This window comes from Geotrypetes seraphini, chromosome 2 (genome assembly GCF_902459505.1).
Source record: "Geotrypetes seraphini chromosome 2, aGeoSer1.1, whole genome shotgun sequence".
Classification (NCBI taxonomy): domain Eukaryota; kingdom Metazoa; phylum Chordata; class Amphibia; order Gymnophiona; family Dermophiidae; genus Geotrypetes; species Geotrypetes seraphini.
In genome coordinates, this window is record NC_047085.1 from 7,376,350 (window position 1) to 7,394,544 (window position 18,195).

At 46.6% G+C, this 18,195-nt stretch overlaps 1 protein-coding gene across 13 annotated transcripts in view; it reads right to left on the reverse strand.

The window, feature by feature from the left end:
* Positions 1–18,195, reverse strand: part of LOC117355920 (protein scribble homolog) — a 393,083-nt gene that overhangs the window by 289,707 nt on the left and 85,181 nt on the right. For all 13 annotated transcript variants that reach the window (XM_033935046.1, XM_033935039.1, XM_033935045.1 and 10 more), the window contains exons 4-5: positions 16,271–16,360; positions 16,092–16,148 (exon numbers count right to left, since the gene is read on the reverse strand). In XM_033935046.1, the coding sequence (XP_033790937.1) occupies positions 16,092–16,148; positions 16,271–16,360 (147 nt within the window). The remainder of the gene's footprint in view (positions 1–16,091; positions 16,149–16,270; positions 16,361–18,195) is intronic.

Sequence of the window (18,195 nt, forward strand, 5' to 3'; positions counted from 1 at the left end):
TATATCATAGTCATTAATCTTGCATCAGTCTATCCATCAAACAGAGGCCAACGCGCCCTTAGATTCCTGCCCTGGCTCCAATTGTTTTCCTCCTGTTGCCTTTTCTTAGACCTAGTAGCAGACTCCTGCCAATGATACTTTTCCAATTTTTGTAATGCTGTTGAAGCAATAGCCAGCCCAGTCAATTCCTCCACTTCAATCACAGTTATGACTTTCTTATAAGTACCATTAATTGTTATCAAAAGACCAAATGGAAACAACCATTTATAATGCAAATACTTCTGTTTCAAAACTGTAAGAATTGGGTGAAATTCCCTCCTCTTCTGCAAAGTAATAGCAGATAAATCCTGAAATATCTCAATGTTATAAGTCTGCCAGGTTACCTTACCCAATTCTCTGGTCTTACTGATTAATCGCTCTTTATCCACAAAATTATGCAGGCATACAATTATGTCCCGAGGCTTTTCAGACATTCTGGAACTTGCCATCCTGTGAGCCCTGTTTATTTTCACTGTGGCTAGGGGAGTTTCTTCTGCACTCGCAGTTGTTAACATAAAGGCAAAAATTTCCTGCCCCACTTTCACAGCGTCTTTATATACCTCGGTGTCAGGGACCCCTCATATCTGCAAATTCTGCCGCCGAGTTCTATTCTCCAAATCTTCTATACGATTCACAGAGTCTTCACAATTGTTTTTGAGTATCCCCCACCTGACCGCTTATTGTCTTTAACATTATATCTTGCTCACCAACTCACTGCTCGGTTTCTTCCACTTGGCCCAGCAGGTCCGCCAAATATTGCCTTACTTCTTTTACAGCGCCCTTAATTTTCACCTTCACCACAGCCATTTCACTCTTTATTTCCAGGACCCACTGCTGAAGTTCTTCCTTTATGGCCGAAACTGCCGGGTCTCCATGTCTCCTCCGGGGCAGAACCGTTCATTCTATCTCCTCCTCTGATGCACTCTCTCCCAACTCACATGGTGTCTCATGGGCGGTTCCCGGTCCATGCCGGAGGCCACCTATCTCCTGTCCTCTTTCCTGAGAGCGACTCTCCTCTTGCCGGCATCTTTTCTCCCAATTCTCCAAAGAATCTCCATATACTGCCTTCTTTTTTTCCACTTAAATTTCACATGGAAGGGGGTTCGGATTCGCCGAGGTCAATGCTCCCTCCTCAACCTGCCATCAAGGTTACGTCACCGGACCGAGACTGTAGGAATCTCAAGTGAGCAAGTGCACAATTTCCTACATGAAAACGCTGTGTGCACAATGGGTGGAAAAGTTAAGAGAGGCTGTTCATGTAGTCAGGAAAGCAAAAATACAAATGGAAGAAAAAATAGCTGACACGGTAAAACAGGGAGACAAGACATTTTTTAGTTATATTAGTGATAGGAAGAAGTGCAAAAGTGGCATTGTGAGACTCAAAGGTGAAGGGGAGGAATACGTAGAAGCTGATAAAGAAAAGGCCGAATTGCTTAACAAATATTTCTGTTCTGTGTTCACGGCTGAAGCGCCAGGAGAGGGGCCGCAGAAGACAAACGTGAATAGGGATGGAGGAGTAATAGACCCTGATCGATTTTCACAGGGTTGTGTTCGTGAGGAGCTAGCTAAAATAAAGGTAGACAAAACGATGGGGGCCAGATGGTGTACATCCAAGGGTGCTGAAGGAACTTAGGGAAGCTTCTGGTAGCTCCGCTGACTGATCTTTTCAACAAGACTCTAGAGTCAGGAGTGGTACCGGAAGACTGGAGAAGGGTGGATATGGTGGTCCCTTCTCTACAAAAGTGGAAGTAAGGAAAAAGTAGGGAATTACTGGCCAGTAAATCTGACTTCTGTGGTAAGCAAATTAATGGAAATGCTTTTAAAACAGAGAATGGTCAAGTTTCTGGAATCCTGTGGATTTCAGGACTGGAGGCAACATGGATTCACTAGAGATAAGTCTTGTCAGACAAATATGATCAATTTCTTTGACTGGGTGACCAGAGAATTGGATAGAGGGAGTGTGCTAGATGTGGTGTATTTAGATTTTAGCAAAGCCTTTGACAGTGTTCCACACAAATGTCTCATAAATAAACTGAGCGCAATCGGGATAGATTCCAAAGTTATGAGCTAGGTCAAGAACCGGTTGAGTGGAAGGCAAAAGAGGTTAGTGATCAATGGAGATCGTTCTGAGGAAAAGAATGTTACCTGTGGTGTGCCTCAAGTTTCTATTCTTTTTAACATTTTTATAAACGATATTACTGAAGGGGCAGTCGATTAAGATTTGCCTCTTTGCGGATGATACCAAAATCTGCAAGAGAGTAGGCAACCAGGATAGTGTGAATATAATGAAGAAAGACCTGGCGAAGCTTGAAGAATGGTCTGAAATTTGGCAGCTAAAATTTAATGCTAAGAAATGCAAGGTCATGCATTTGGGCTGCAAAAACCCGAGGGAAGGGTACAATTTAGGGGGTGAAGAACCTATGTGAACAACAGAAGAGTGGGACTTGGGGGTGATTGTATGTGATGATCTAAAGATGGTCAAACAGGTTGAAAAGGTGATGGCGAAAGCTAGAAGGATGCTAAGTTGCATAGGGAGAGGTATGGCCAGCAGGAAAAAGGAGAGACTGATGCCTCTGTATAAGGCTCTGCCGATACCTCATTTAGAATATTGTGCACAATTCTGGAAACCGCGCCTTCAAAAAGATATATAAAAGATGGAGTCCTTGGCCGGGAGCCTTGGCATGCTGCATTGCAGATTCTGCCAGTGTGCAAACCGATGCGATATCTTGGCATTTACCTACACACAGACTCCCGAGTTATGTACAAGTGTAATGTTTTGGCTGCTATTGACAAAATTCAGGCCCTTTGTTCTGCTTGGCGAGACCTCCCATTGTCCCTGCTGGGGAGGGCGGCATTGGTTAAAAATGATCTTACTGCCCAAACTGTTATACCCTCTACAAACGGTGCCCTTCTGGGTGCTACAGTGAGATATAGGGAAGCTTCGCTCACTTTTCACCTCGTTTCTGTGGCATCATCAAGCAGCGCGTATTGCCTATGTGAAGCTGCCTCTTTCTAAGCGGGAAGGGGGCTTGGGTCTCCCTGATGTTCGTGCGTATAAAGTGGCAGTTCTTATGCGTTTTGTCCACGAGAGGGTGACAGGGATTGCAGTTTTCCCCTTCGGGGTGGTGTGCGCCATTTACTTTCTTAAATCTTCTGCATACACCCCGAGGTGTGGAGGGAGCTCTGCCCTCCAAGTTACGGTTTCTGCGCTCTTTTTGTCTGGCCTGGCGGTGGTGGTAGAGGTTGCAGGCCCGGTTTCCATTAGCCTCTCCCTTTTTGCAACTCCAGGGTAATCCCAGTTTCACTCTGGATCTCGGCCATTCTCCGTTCACTGCTTGGGCTTCCAGGAAGGCTTTCACTCTCTCATCTGATTGATGGGGACACGGGGGTTTTTGCTTCGTTTGCCCACCTCTGGTAGCAATGGGACATCCCCAACCATTAATTCTTTGCCTGTTTACAAGCTCGGCATTATATTCAGAGTCTTCACCAACAGTATGGCGCGGAACGGATGTGCGGCCCTCTCGATGAGTATTTACTTTGTGTACTGGCATCCCAGAGCTCCTTATCGGTATGGTATCGGGTAGTTCATTCCTCAGCTTCCCAGGGACATTTAGCCACTTTGCGGGAAAGGTGGAACCAGGAACTTGCTACACAGTACACCCCAGCTATCTTTATGGAGCATGATTTTGTGAAGTCGGCATATTGGCAGGAGACCCAATTTAAAATCCTCCATGGGGCTTATATCACTAAAGAGAGGGGTGCCTGCATGGGTTTGTGGGAGGTGGCTCCATGCACCAAGTGTTGAGGGTCCCCAGGGATGCTACTGTATTCCTTCTTGGAATGTCCTGAAAGCAATGTTACTTACCATAACAGATGTTATCCAGGGACAGCAGGCAGCTATTCTCACTAATGGGTGAAGTGATCCAACAAAGCCCCGATGCGGGCGCTTCCTGTGTAAGAAAAATCTCAAAGTTATGATTCCCCACTCCGCCATGCGCGAGTGCCTTCACCACCAGACTCAGGTGCATCTCCTCAGTCTAGTTAGCTAGCAAGTAAGCCATCCCAAGGGGAAGTGGGTGGACTGAGAAATAGCTGCCTGCTGTCACTGATAACAACTGTTACGGTAAGTAACATTGCTTTATCCCAGGACAAGCAAGCAGGTATTATCCACTAATGGGTGACCTCCAAGCTAACCAGAGTGGATGGTGGAGATTGGCAACTTAGAGAATAAATTTTGCAACTACGTTTGGCCACACTGTCCATTCCCGCCTGGAGAATGGATCCAGACAGTATGTAAGTGAAGGTAAGAACCGAGGATCTGTAAAGTGGCAGCTTTTAAAAATCTCCTCAATATCGGCGTTGATCTGAGGAAAGGCTACAGAACCTGCATCGCTCTGACCTTATGGGCTGTGATTTTTCTGGCAAGGGCAATCCAGCCTGGGCATAGTAAAATGAGATGCAAGCTGCCATCCAGTTAGAGATGTTGCGCTTGGAAACAGGGCGTCCCAACTTGTTCGGATCAAAGGAGCTGAAAAGTTGAGGAGCAGTCCTGTGAGGCTTGGTGCGTTCTAGGTAGAAGGCTAAAGCATGCTTACTGTCCAGAGTATGCAGAGCAGATTCTCCAGGGTGAGAATGTGGCTTCGGAAAGAAATCTGGAAGCACAATGGATTGGTTGAGGTGAAATTCTGAGACAACTTTAGGAAGGAATTTTGGGTGCGTGCGGAGAATCACCTTGTCATGATGGAATACTGTAAAAGGTGGGTCCGCAACCAAGGCTTGTAGCTCACTGACTCTTCGGGCAGAAGTGAGGCCAATGAGAAACACCACTTTCCAAGTGAGGTACTTCAGGTGAGCCTTGTGAAGAGGTTCAAATGGAGGCTTCATAAGTTGTGAAAGAACAACATTGAGGTCCCAAACCACTGGAGGCGGTTTGAGGGGAGGATTGACATGGAACAGTCCTTTCATGAATCTGGAAACCACAGGATGAGCAGATAGAGGTTTTCCTTGAAGAGGCTGATGGAAAGCAGCGATTGCACTGAGATGGACTCGTATCGAGGAAGACTTGAGGCCAGAATGAGACAGGTGCAAAAGATAGTCCAAAACCGAAGACAAGGAGGAGTGTTGAGGCTCCTGGCGCTGAGAGACACACCAAACAGAGAATCTAGTCCATTTCTGGTGGTAACATTGTCTAATAGCAGGCTTCCGTGAAGCTTCTAGGATGTCCCTCACTTGTTGGGAAAACTATAGAGGGGTCACATTGAGAGGAACCAAGCTGTCAGGTGTAGAGACTGTAGGTTGGGGTGAAGCAGAGATCCCTGATGCTGTGTATGCAGAGATGGAAAAACTGGCAGGAGGTATGGCTCCCTGCTGCTGAGTTGGAGTAGAAGTGAGTACCAAGGTTGTCTGGGCCACCGTGGGGCAATCAGGATCATGGTGGCATGGTCTGACTTCAGCTTGACCAGAGTCTTTTGAATGAGAGGAAATGGAGGAAATGCATATAGAAAGCGATTCGTCCAGTCCAAGAGGAATGCATCTGCTTCGAGGCGCTGAGGGGTGTAGATCTTGGAGCAGAAGTGAGGGAGTTTGGAGTTGTTGGGGGCTGCAAAGAGGTCTATCTGAGGCGTACCCCACAGGGAGAAGATGTGATGAAGGGGCATGGAGTTGAGAGTCCACTCATGAGGTTGCAGGAGACGGCTCAAGTTGTCTGCTAAGGCATTGTCCACCCCCTGAATGTAGACCGCTCTGAGGAAGGTGTTGTTGCGAGTCGCCCACTCCAACACCTTCAGAACTTCCTGGCAGAGGGAGGCCGATCCCGTGCCTCCCTGCTTGTTCACATAGTACATGGCGACCTGGTTGTCTGTGCGAATGAGGACAACCTGGTTGCGAAGGAGGTGTTGAAAGGTCTGAGGAGCGTTGAAGATCGCCCCGAGTTCCAGGAGATTGATGTGGCACTGGCGGTCCGCGCTGGTCCAGTAACCCTGGGTGCGGAGGCCGTCCAGATGAGCCCCCCAGGCATAAATCGACAAGTCGGTCGTGAGGACTTTCTGATGGTGGGGGGTTTGGAACAACAAACCTCTGGAGAGATTGGAGGATAGCATCCACCAGCGAAGAGACTGTTGCAAAGCAGAAGTGACCTGGATATGTTGAGTCAGAGGGTCAGACGTCTGGAACCACTGAGACGCCAAGGTCCACTGAGGAGTCCTGAGGTGAAGTCTGGCAAACGGAATCACGTGTACTGTAGAGGCCATGTGGCCTAGCAGGACCATCATCAGTTTCGCCGGGATGGACGGGCGAGAGGACACTGAGTGGCAGAGATGAAGCAGAGCCTCCATGCGTGGGGGAGGGAGGAATGCTCGGAGTTTGGTAGTATCCAGGATCGCCCCGATGAAGGGGAGAGTCTGGGAAGGCTGTAGATGGGATTTTGGAAAGTTTATCTCGAAACCCAGATGTTGTAGTAACCAAATGTTTTCTGAGTCGCGAGGGTGACTCCTTGAGACGTGGAATCCTTGATGAGCCAGTCGTCCAGGTAAGGGAACACCTGGAGGCCTTGGTTCCTGAGTGCAGCGGCTACCACTACTAGGCACTTGGTGAAGACTCTGGGGGATGAGGCCAAGCCGAAGGGGAGCACTCGGTATTGCAGGTGAAGATTTCCCACCCGGAATCTGAGAAATTGGCGGGAGGCTGGATGAATGGGGATGTGAGTTTAGGCCTCCTTCAGATCCAGAGAGCATAACCAATCGTTCTGCTCAATGAGGGGGTACAGGGATGCCAGGGTAACATGCAAAACTTTTCTTTGACCAGAAATTTGTTGAGCATCCTGAGGTCCAAGATGGGTCGCAGATCGCCCGTCTTCTTCGGAACAAGGAAGTATCAGGAGTAAAACCCCTTGTTCTGTTGGTCCTGAAGGACTGGCTCGACAGCCCCAAGCTGCAGCAAAGCCTGGGCTTCTTGAAGAAGAAGGGCGGTCTGTGTCAAGTTGGAAGGATACTCTCTTGGAGGATGTTCTGGAGGGACCTGGTGGAATTGAAGGGAGTATCCCTCCATGACGATGGAGAGGACCCAGAGGCCGGTAGTGATAGACGTCCATCGATGGAAAAAAATTATGGATGCGACCTCCGATAGGTGGAATCACTGAAAATGGCAGAACTACAGAGGTTATGCTCTCTTTGAGATAGTCAAAAGGGCTGAGGAGCCTTAGGGACAGCAGATGGTTGAGGCTTTTGCTGATGTTTCTGCAGGTGCTGCCTCTTCACAGGCTGTCGGATGGAGGGAGCCTGTTTCAGGGGGTAACGCCGCTGGTAGATCAACGGTGGGCATGATTGATGAGGAGGAGCAGGCCTGGGCTTCTGACGCAGGATGGACTGGAAGGACTTCTCATGATCCCAAGAGCATTCTTGGTTTACCGCCTCGATGGATCCATCAAAGAGGTCGGAGCCGGCGCATGGAAAATTGGCAAGCCTGTCCTGGAGATTGGGGTCCATGTCGATGGTCCGCAGCCAGGCCAGCCCGGCGCAATGGCCACCGAACATGCTGCGGCCCGAGCCACCAGCTCGAAGGCATCGTAGGAGGATTTGCATAAGCTGTACCCTAAGTTGGGATAACGAGGCCAGCGCCTCCTAGTACTCGAACTGAGCCCTAGGATCCACGTAGGGGATAAACTTCTGGAGTACGGACAAAAGAAACTCCAAATATGTTGTGAAGTGGAAGTTGTAATTCAGAACTCTCGAGGCCATCATGGAGTTCTGGTAAACTCTCCTGCCGAATCGATCCATGGTCTTGCCCTCTCTACCAGGTGGGAAGGAGGTGTAGACCTGGGAGGGATGGGACCGCTTCAGTGAGGACTCCACCGAAAGGGATTGGTGGAAAGCTGCGAGCCGTCGAACCCCTTACGGTGGACAGTGCAGTTTCTGGGTGTCCATTTACTCGGCACTGCGGGGATCAAATAAGGTGTCTTGAGGCACCGTGCGAAGGTTTGGTCCAGCAGCTTGTGTAAGGGAAGCTTGAGGGACTCCGCAGGTGGTTGAGGGAGGCACATAGTCTCGAGGTATTCTTTCGAGAATTTGGACCCCGTATCCAGGGGGATGTCTATGTCATCGGCCATCTGTCGAAGGAACGAGGAGAAGGACAGTTGGTCAGTTGTTGCAGGGCCTCGGGATGGGCTCGATGAGGTCGAGGCCTCCGGATCCATGGGGGACAGGGATCGAGAAGGTGAGAGAGATCCCATCATGTCCTTGAGCTCTGGCATCGGTGGAGTAGTAGTAATCGGTGGCGAATACTCCAGGAATTTTTGCTTCCGATGAGGCGAGGCCTGCCTGGACGAGTGCCTTGATCGGTGATGCGGACTGTGTCGATAGGTCGGCCTCGATGGGAGAGGCGAGTAGGTCTTCGCTGAGGCCCCCAGGTAGTGGATGGGGCTGGAAGCGGTCGATAAAAACAGGGGTGGGTGCCGTAGAGGCTCGAACCCCGTCGGGGTGATCGGCTCCAATGGAGGCATTTGCAAAGACTCTGCTCCTTGCATCGAGTGCATCGGTTCCAATGGAGGCATGGGCAAAGACTCTGCTCCTTGCGATGCATGCGTTGTTGCCAGACCAGACACTCTGCTCCCTGTTGAGAGTATGTTCCCTGCTGCAGCACTGGAGGGGGCTCGACCCCGCGGGAGGCCTCCACGTGCCCAGGCTGGATTTGGGAAAGAAGCTGAGGCCCCATCGTGGTAAAGAGCTCGATAAATTGCTTCTGTAACATGGTCTGGAACGAGGCTGACAAGGATGGAATCCGCATCTGAAAATGGGACCACCTGTGCGGGCCTCACGTTCCCTCGGAGCAGTGTGTGAGTGCTTGGAGGAATGGGCTGCTGGGCTACCTGACCTGAGGAGGTTAAGGAAGGCATCGCAGCAGGCGCTGGAATCTGAGCCGGGACAAACGAGGCGGGCTTGATGAGACTTGGCACCGCAGAGGTGGTAGGCTGTGGAGTTGCGGATGATGTTGAAGGCGAAGGTCCCTTCGTGGTCGATGGTTCCATCGAGGATTCCATGAACAGCAATTCCCACAAGACGCAACGACGCTTGAAAGCATGTGCGGTGAGTGTGGAGCAAGGCCGTCACGATTTCGGGAGATGTTCAGGCCCGAGACACCGATCACAGTGTCGATGAGGGTCCGTTAGCGAAATTGCGCGCTGGCACTTGTCACACTTTTTAAAAACCGGTGATAGGCCGGGACATAGGCCGAAATAGCTCCGCCGCAAGGCTGCGGCCACGTGGCCTACCCGGTCGAATGGAACGATGAAATTTTTTTTTTTTTTAAACAATAAAACACGATGAAAGTCAGTGATTAGGATCAAATAAAACCAAAACCACAGACTTAGAAGGTACAAGAGAAGAAAACTTCGCGCAGAGAGTCGAGGACGGACTTTCTCGGCTCCACGGAAAAGTAAGAACTGAGGAGACACGCCCTGGTCTGGGCGGGAAAGCACTCACGCATGCGCGGTGCGGGCGACTCGAAACTTCAAGTTTTTCTTCAAAGAAGCGTCCGCATCGGGGCTCCGTTGGATCACGTCACCCATTAGTGAGATACCTGCTGCTTGTCCTGGGATAACTATCCTTATGGAACTCTTCCTTTACACAACTTCGTTAAATAATTTTTTAATAATAATAATAATTTATTTCTTATATACCGCTATACCATGAAGTTCAAAGTCCTGCAACGCAATGATGAGTGGGACTACAAAACGCTGCTCCTCGGCGACCAGACCCTGCTGGAAGAGCAAGGCCTCACTGTACCTCAGCGGCATTTCATCTACCTGACTTTGTTGATGGTTAAAGGAACAATCTTACAATATTGGACTCAGGAAGGGTCTATTCCCTTGGACAGTTGGATCACTCAGATGATTGAGCCGGCACGTTTCAAACTCTGCTATCATAAACGCTCCACCAACCCTGAGGTGTTGGCCTACTTGGCCCTTTGGAGGGTGTTTCTGAAGTTACCTCTGGTCTCCCGGCTTGGGGGGAGGGGGTAGGGAAGGGGGGATTGAATGGGGAGTGTGAGTGGGGTATGTTTGATTGTATGACTGATTTGTGTTGCTTGGTATGTGTGCTGTCCCTTGCGGTGGGGATTCTTGGGGATGGGTGTACCATATTGGTAAAAATAAAATTTATGAGGCCAATGAGAGAGGCGAGCTGTTTTTGCTCTTTGACAGTCCTGTGTCTCCTTGACATACTATGTATTCTTGTTGATGGCTATTGTGTCCTTGTACTGATGCCTTTGTTTGCGTATTTCCTATTTCATCATTGTACCCAGCCTGTTTCTCTTGTTGACTCTTTAATAAAAATGATATTAAAAAAAAAAAATGGAGTCAGTCCAGAGAAGTCTAATAAAATGGTGTATGGTCTTCATCATAAGGTGAATGGAGACAGCCTTAAAAATCCCAATCTGTATACTTTGGAGGAAAGGCGGGAGAGGGGAGATATGACAGAGAGGTTTAAATACCTACGTGGTGTAAATGTGCATGAGTCGAGTCTCTTTCATTTAAAAAGAAGTTCTGGAATGAGAGGATGAAAAGAGTAATCTAAGGAAATACAGTAAAACCTTCCTAAAACGAGATATAAACACACTGGAGGAATGGGCCGCGAAATGGCAAATGAGGTTCAACGTGATGCATGTCGGTAATAAAAATCATATGTACGAATACAGGATATCTGGTGCTGTACTCGGAGAGAGCCCCCAGGAAAGGGACTTGGGAGTACTTGTAGACAAGTCAATGAAGCCATCCGCTCAATGCGCAGCGGTGGCAAAAAGGGTGAACAGAATGCTAGGAATGATCAAGAAGGGGATCACAAACAGATCTAAGAAGGTTATCATGCCGCTGTACCGGGCCATGGTGCGCCCCCCACCTGGAATACTGAGTCCAACACTGGTCGCCATACATGAAAAAGGACATAGTACTACTCGAAAGCGTCCAGGGAAGAGCAACAAAAATGGTTAAGGGACTGAAGGAGTTGCCGTAGAATGAGAGGCTAGAGAAACTGGGCCTCTTCTCCCTTGAAAAGAGGAGACTGAGAGGGGAAATGACTGAAACAATGACTTAGTAGATAAAGACAGGTTGTTCACCCTCTCCAAGGTAGGGAGAACGAGAGGGCACTCTCTAAAGTTAAAAGGGGATAGATTCCATACAAATGTAAGGAAGTTCTTCTTCACCCAGAGAGTGGTAGAAATCTGGAACACTCTTCCAGAGGCTGTTATAGGGGACAGCACCCTCCAGGGATTCAAGAAATGGTTAGTTAAGTTCCTGCTGAACCAGAACGTACACAGGTAAAGCTAGACTCAACTAGGGCACTGGTCTTTGACCTAAGGGCAGCCGCGCAAGCGGACTGCTAGGCATGATGGACCGACAGAATTGAGAGGATCCTGGAAGGAGCCGAGACAGAAGAGACAGCAGTGATAATCCACGTTGGAACAAATGATGGCAACAGGAGAAATTACAGCAGGACTACACTAACTGAGCAGTTCAAGATCCTGGGAAGGAAACTGAAGCTGAGAACACAGAAGATAGCATTCTCAGAGATCCTGCCAGTACCGAGGGCAGATGTGAAGAGGCAGACAGAACTACAAGCAATAAATGCATGGCTGAGGAGATGGTGCAAAGAGGAAGGTTTCCACTTTTTGAGGAGCTGGACAACTTTTGGGGGGTAGAACAAGCTCTTCAGGAGGGACGGACTAGGTTAGCCATGAGGATGTCCTCCAACAGATAGATAGATTGAAAAGCAACAAATCACCAGGCCCGGACAGAATCCACCCAAGGGTATTAAAAGAACTAAGAAACGAAATAGCGGAAACACTCTGACAAATTTGCAACCTATCCTTGAAAACTGGGGAGATCCCGGAGGACTGGAAAATAACAAATGTGAAGTTATGAAAGGGATCGAGGGGTGACCCAGGGAACTACAGGCCGGTAAGCTTGACTTCAGTTCCGGGCAAGATGGTAGAAACACTGATAAAAGACAGCATCTGTGAGCACATAGAAAAAAATGGACAAATGAAAGCGAGTCAGCATGGCTTCTGCAAGGGAAGATCGTGCCAAACAAACTTACTGCACTTCTTTGAAGGGATAAACAGCCAGATGGACAAAGGGGAACCCATAGACATCATTTACCTCGACTTCCAAAAAGCATTCGACAAGGTACCCCACGAGCAGCAACTTAGGAAGCTGTGGAACCACGGGGTGGAAGGGGATGTACACAGATGGATTAAACACTGGTTGGCAGCAGAAAGCAAAGGGTTGGAGTGAAGGGCCACTACTCGGACTGGAGGAGGGTCACGAGCGGTGTTCCGCAGGGGTCGGTGCTTGGACCGCTGCTGTTCAATGTATTTATAAATGACCTAGAAACAGGGACGAATTGTGAAGTTATAAAATTTGTGGATGACACTAAACTCTGTAGCAGGGTTAGAACCGCGGGGGAATGTGTAGACCTATAAAGGGACCTAAACAAACTGGAGGAGTGGGCAAATAAATGGCAAATGAACTTTAATATAGAGAAATGCAAAGTCATGCATATAGGGAAAAAGAACCCGATGTTCAGCTACAAACTGGGAGGATTAGTACTAGGGGAAAGTAACCTTGAAAAAGACTTGGGTATGCTGGTGGATACAACAATGAAATCAACGGCACAATGCGCAGCAGTCTCAAAGAAAGCAAACAGAATGTTGGGTATTATTAAGAAGGGTATTACAACAAGGACGAAGGAGATCATCATGCCGCTATATCGTGCGATGGTGCGCCCGCATCTGGAGTACTGTGTCCAATATTGGTCACCGTACCTTAAGAAGGACATGGCGATACTTGAGAGGGTTCAGAGAAGAGCGATGAAAATGATAAAAGGTATGGAAACTTTTCATACGCAGACAGGTTAGAAAGGCTGGGGCTCTTCTCCCTGGAAAAGCAGAGACTCAGAGGAGACATGATAGAGACTCTCAAGATCATGAAAGGCATAGAGAAGGTAGAGAGGGACAGATTCTTCAGCCTATTGAGAACCAAAAGAACAAGGGGGCACTCAGAGAAATTGAAAGGGGATAGGTTTAGAACAAATGCTAGGAAATTATTTTTCACTCCAGAGGGTGGTGGGCACCTGGAAAGCGCTTCCGGAGGTTGTGATAGGGGTTTCAAAGAAGGATTGGATAAATTCCTGAAGGATAAGGGGATTGAGGGATACAGACAGAGGTAGAGATAGGTTATGAAAGGGTATAGATAGAAGGATAAAGGGTTTTAGACAAGGATCACCTTACAGGTCATGGACCTGATGGGCTGCTACGGGAGCGGCCTGCTGGGCGCGATGGACCTCTGGTCTGATCCAGCGGAGGCAACTTCTTATGTTCTTATGGTCTGATCCAGCAGCGGCAATTCTTATGTTCTTGGTTTATAAGCATAATTCGTTCTAAAAACATGCTTGTAATCCAAAACACTCGTATATTCAAAGCACATTTCACCATAAGAAATAATGGAAACTCAGACAATTTGTTCCACAACCCAAAAACTTTACAAATACTATACATACTTGTATTGCAAGACTTTGCTCATTTAGAACAGTCACTACACTCTTGCAGTGTCAAAGAGAGAAGAACCATCGGCTCAGTTGAGATGATGTGATGCGTGTATACTGTATGTACAAGACATTTGTATATCAAGTTAAAATTTAATAAAAGTTTTGCTTGTCTTGCAAAACTCTTTCAAACCAAGTTACTTGTATATCAAGATAAAATTGAATAAAATGTTTTGCTTGTCTTGCAAAACAATTTCAAACCAAGTTACTTGTATATCAAGATAAAATTTAATAAAATGTTTTGCTTATCTTGCAAAATACTTGCAATCCAAGGTTTTACTGAAGGTTTTTTTACAGAAAGCTGGTAGATGTGGGGAACAGTCTCCCGGAAGAAGTGATGGCGGTAGAGACCGTGTCTGAATTGAAGAAGGCATGGGAGTGCCGCAGGGCTCGGTCCTGGGCCCGATTCTATTCAACTTATTCATAAGAGATATGACGCAGGGACTTAGAGGAAGGGTATCACTGTTCGCCGACGACGCCAAACTTTGAAACATAGTAGGCAGAAGCTTATTACCTGATGATATGACACACGACCTACTGCTTCTGGAACAATGGTCGACTACTTGGCAGCTAGGCTTCAATGCTAAAAAATGCAAGATAATGCACCTGGGTAAGAGAAACCCGCGCAGAACTTATGTACTAAATGGTGAGACCTTGGTTAGGACCATGGCGGAACGCGATCTAGGAGTGATCATTAGTGAGGACATGAAGGTTGCCAATCAAGTGGAGAAGGCTACCTCCAGGGCAAGACAAATGATGGGATGTATCCGCAGAGGTTTTGTCAGCAGGAGACCTGAAGTTATGATGCTGTTGTACAGAGCCATGGTGAGGCCTCACTTAGAGTACTGTGTTCAGTTTTGGAGACCACACTACCGAAAGGACGTGCTGAGGATCGAGTCGGTGCAGCGAACGGTCACCAGGATGGTCTTGGGGCTCAGGGATCTCACGTATGAAGAAAGACTAAAGAAATTGCGGCTGTACTCACTTGAGGAAAGAAGAGAACGGGGAGATATGATTGAAACGTATAAGTACATCACGGGACGCATCGAGTCAGAAGATGATATCTTCTGGCTCATGGGACCCTCGACCACCAGAGGGCATCCGCTGAAAGTCAGGGGAGGGAAGTTTCATGGCGACTCCAGGAAGTACTTCTTCACCGAAAGAGTGGTGGATTATTGGAACAGACTCCCACTCCAGGTGATAGAGGCCAGCAGCGTGACGGATTTTAAGAGAAAATGGGATACTCACGTGGGATCTTTCAGGGAGTAAACTCAGGGGGGAGGGATACTTGGAATGGGCAGACTTGGTGGGCTATAGCTCTTTTCTACCGCTTTTTTCTATGTTTCTATGTTAGGCACATGAGATCTCTTAGAGAAAGGAAGAGATAATGGCCAGACTAAATGGGCTATCTGGCCTTTATTTGCCGTCATGTTTCTATGTTACCCCATTACTCATTGAAAATCATTGGCTTCCATTATAACTACCCTATGCGGTTTAAGATTTTGATTATTTTAAACAAGCTTTTAAAAAAGGGATTACCAAGAACTTCAGCTAATTTGATTCAACCTTATGTTCCTTCATATACCTTACGTTCAAGTCTGGCATCTTTTGCTCCAGTTGCCAACAGTAAAATAGGCTCATGTGACTGGTATTCACAATGCTGCCTGTGGAACAGTCTTCCCCGGGAGTTCGGTTTAGGAAACATTTGAAAGCTTATTCTTTTCAGTTGGCTTTTGGGGATGAAGTGAAAGCAAAGAATTTACATTTTGAAACAATTTAGGTTATGTTTCTACAGGGTGGGTTTTGGCTTTTATTCAAGTAGTTCCTTTCTGAAGTGTTATGGTTTGTATTATGTAAACTGCTGAATGAGCTTGGTCTTACAAGCGGTAAATCAAGAATAAGAAACTATAACTTATGAAGAAAGGTTAAATAAGAATAGGTTATAAAAATATCAAAGAGAAATAAGAGGTGATATGAAGAAAGCATAGAAAATCAAGAATAGGATAAACAGTTAAACAGGGAACTATTTAACCTTTTGAGCACCACAAACCGCAAATAAAAAGGACACTCCATGAAACCAAGGACCAGCAAATTGAAAACAAATTGACTATAAAATCTGTTGTCACAGATCATAACCTAGGCAAGTAACATTACAGAGGTCCTAAAGACGGTTGGACAAGTTCCTGAAGAAAAAATCCAGAAAAAAAACTTATTCAAAAGTTACCCCTTAAAATGAGTTGAGAAACAGATCTACCTCTTGACTGGCCAGGATGTTGGAATCAATTAACTTTCTCCTGAGTCAGTATGATTTGCATTATGTTCTTATGGCAAGAATTGCCGCTATCCCCCTTCCAACCAATACAGATATGGCAGGTGGCATGCTGCAACGTATGATTGGGAAGGGGGTGTGACAGGTACATGAGAGATGCTACAATCAGGGACAAGGGGGATGCCAGCACTCACCTGGGGAGGGATTTGAGCAGGTTTTCACGCAGCTCCAATGTTACCAGATTGGCCAGACTGGAAAGAAAAGATGATGCAGAAGTCAAGAGACTAGTATAGAAATCATACAGATGACCACCCCACCCGCCTATCACTTCAGCAAGTCCTTCGTAGTAGCACCCTTCACTGGCAGTACTCACTTCCCAATGTCGCTGGGTAAGATTTGCAAGGACACGTCATTCAGGGCCAGGTGAGCCAGGCTACGCAACTGAGTAAACCCATCGGGCAACCTGCAAAGGAAAGAGTCTGTCAGAATACTAGTCACCCAAGCACCACTCCCCAAAGCAACCAGCTAAAGATGAAAACATTGTGGGCACAGAACAAAAATTATAAATATGTCTTATTTTAATCATAAGACACAAAATAAAAAGCAATAATAAATAGCAGAATCATCAATTCTAAGAGTAAAGCTTATTCCATATCAAGTGGACACACAACCTCCATCCAAGCTAAACAAAATTTTATCTTGATCTCAAACAAACCCATGCAATTTTGTGGGGTTGGTAACTGTAGAACTGATTTTGATTCCCACTGCACCTCCTTGTGACTCTGCCCAGTCTCTCTCAAACTTTTTTAGCTCCGCTTCAGTTGTTGTTTCTTGTGGCACTCAATAATTTATCTACCTCAGTAGGAAAGAATTTTCAATAGAGTCCCCTGATAGCTCCATGCACTTCATCCACTTTCCCCTTTGAAAAGAATTCTTCTGTTTGACATCTTCATCACTTGAAAACTGCCGTCCACAGAAAAATTTCTTCAAAACTCGGAAGAAGGGTGGATGGTTCAGCTGCTGAAACACACCTTCTCAGATGGCAGCCTGTGATTGTTACGACATGTGCACCAGAGATTTTCTCTTTGATTGACCCTGGGGCATGATCTCTAGAAGCAAAAGTTGCCTGCAGAATTTTCTGTCTTTTGAGGTAGGGGATAGTTTTTGTAACTTGTGCTTCCACTGCATTGATTTCATTTCTACTTTATTTATTTATTCTTTTATTTTAAACATGTCTTCTCTGCTTAAAAACTAAGTGGATAACAAAAGAGCATACACATTTAGATACATACAAAACATACATAACAAAACAGAATTATACAGGCCCTTTTCCTACATATCCTAAAATATCTCTCTTTAAAGTAGCATACAGCAGATAAAAGGTTGTACTTACCAAGCTCTAAAATAGCTGATTAATTTATATACTACTTATAGCCTAAGTGGGTTTTTCCTGTCTGTCCTGGTGGGCTCACATTCTAGCTAATCTATCTGGGGCAATGGGGGATTAAGTGACTTGCCCAGGGTCACAAGGAGCATTTGAACCTGGAACTTCAGGCTGTAGCTCTAACTACTTTGTCACAAACTTCCACACATTTTGGACTCTGGATCTCTGTGACAGACCCAAGTCTCATCTGCAGTCACTAAACGATGAAAAACATTCACTTGTCTTCACGAAGCAACTCCAAGTTCTCCTGACAGCACTGGAGCCTTGTGGCCTTCAGACATGGCATCAACAGTCTTGGAACCCAACTTTTCATGAATTATTTTCCAAACTGTACATCTCTTCGGCTATTTAGGAAACCTTAATGCGGCTGTTTGACAAAATGAAATCCTCGACTTTCTTGCACATTTCTGTAGAGGTTGCTTCCACAGGCCGTCCAGTGTCAGGGTCATTTTCAATAGACTCTCTACCCCACTTGCTCCAAAATTTTACTTTATAGGACGATGGGTCAGATTCAGCATAAACTGCAGTCATTTATCTCCTCTGGCTTTTTCCCTTCTTTTGTGAGAAATTTTATCTCCAATGGCTACTGTCATGTCAGGCTGCAACCTGGGATAAAGATTTTAGTCATTTGATAGTTTCTTCCTAGAAAACTGTTAAAGACTTACTTATTTGATAAATTCTTAAAAGTTTGATGCTCTGTATTCACTGAGATTGTTCACTTCATGGTTTTGCATTGTGTTGTGAACAGTATTCCATATATAGCAGCTTCTTACTTGACTCAACAAGGACTCTCCTGACATTCTGTCCCTTGGAATGTTAGACTGCACCTTCAGACATGTCATAACACGCACAGA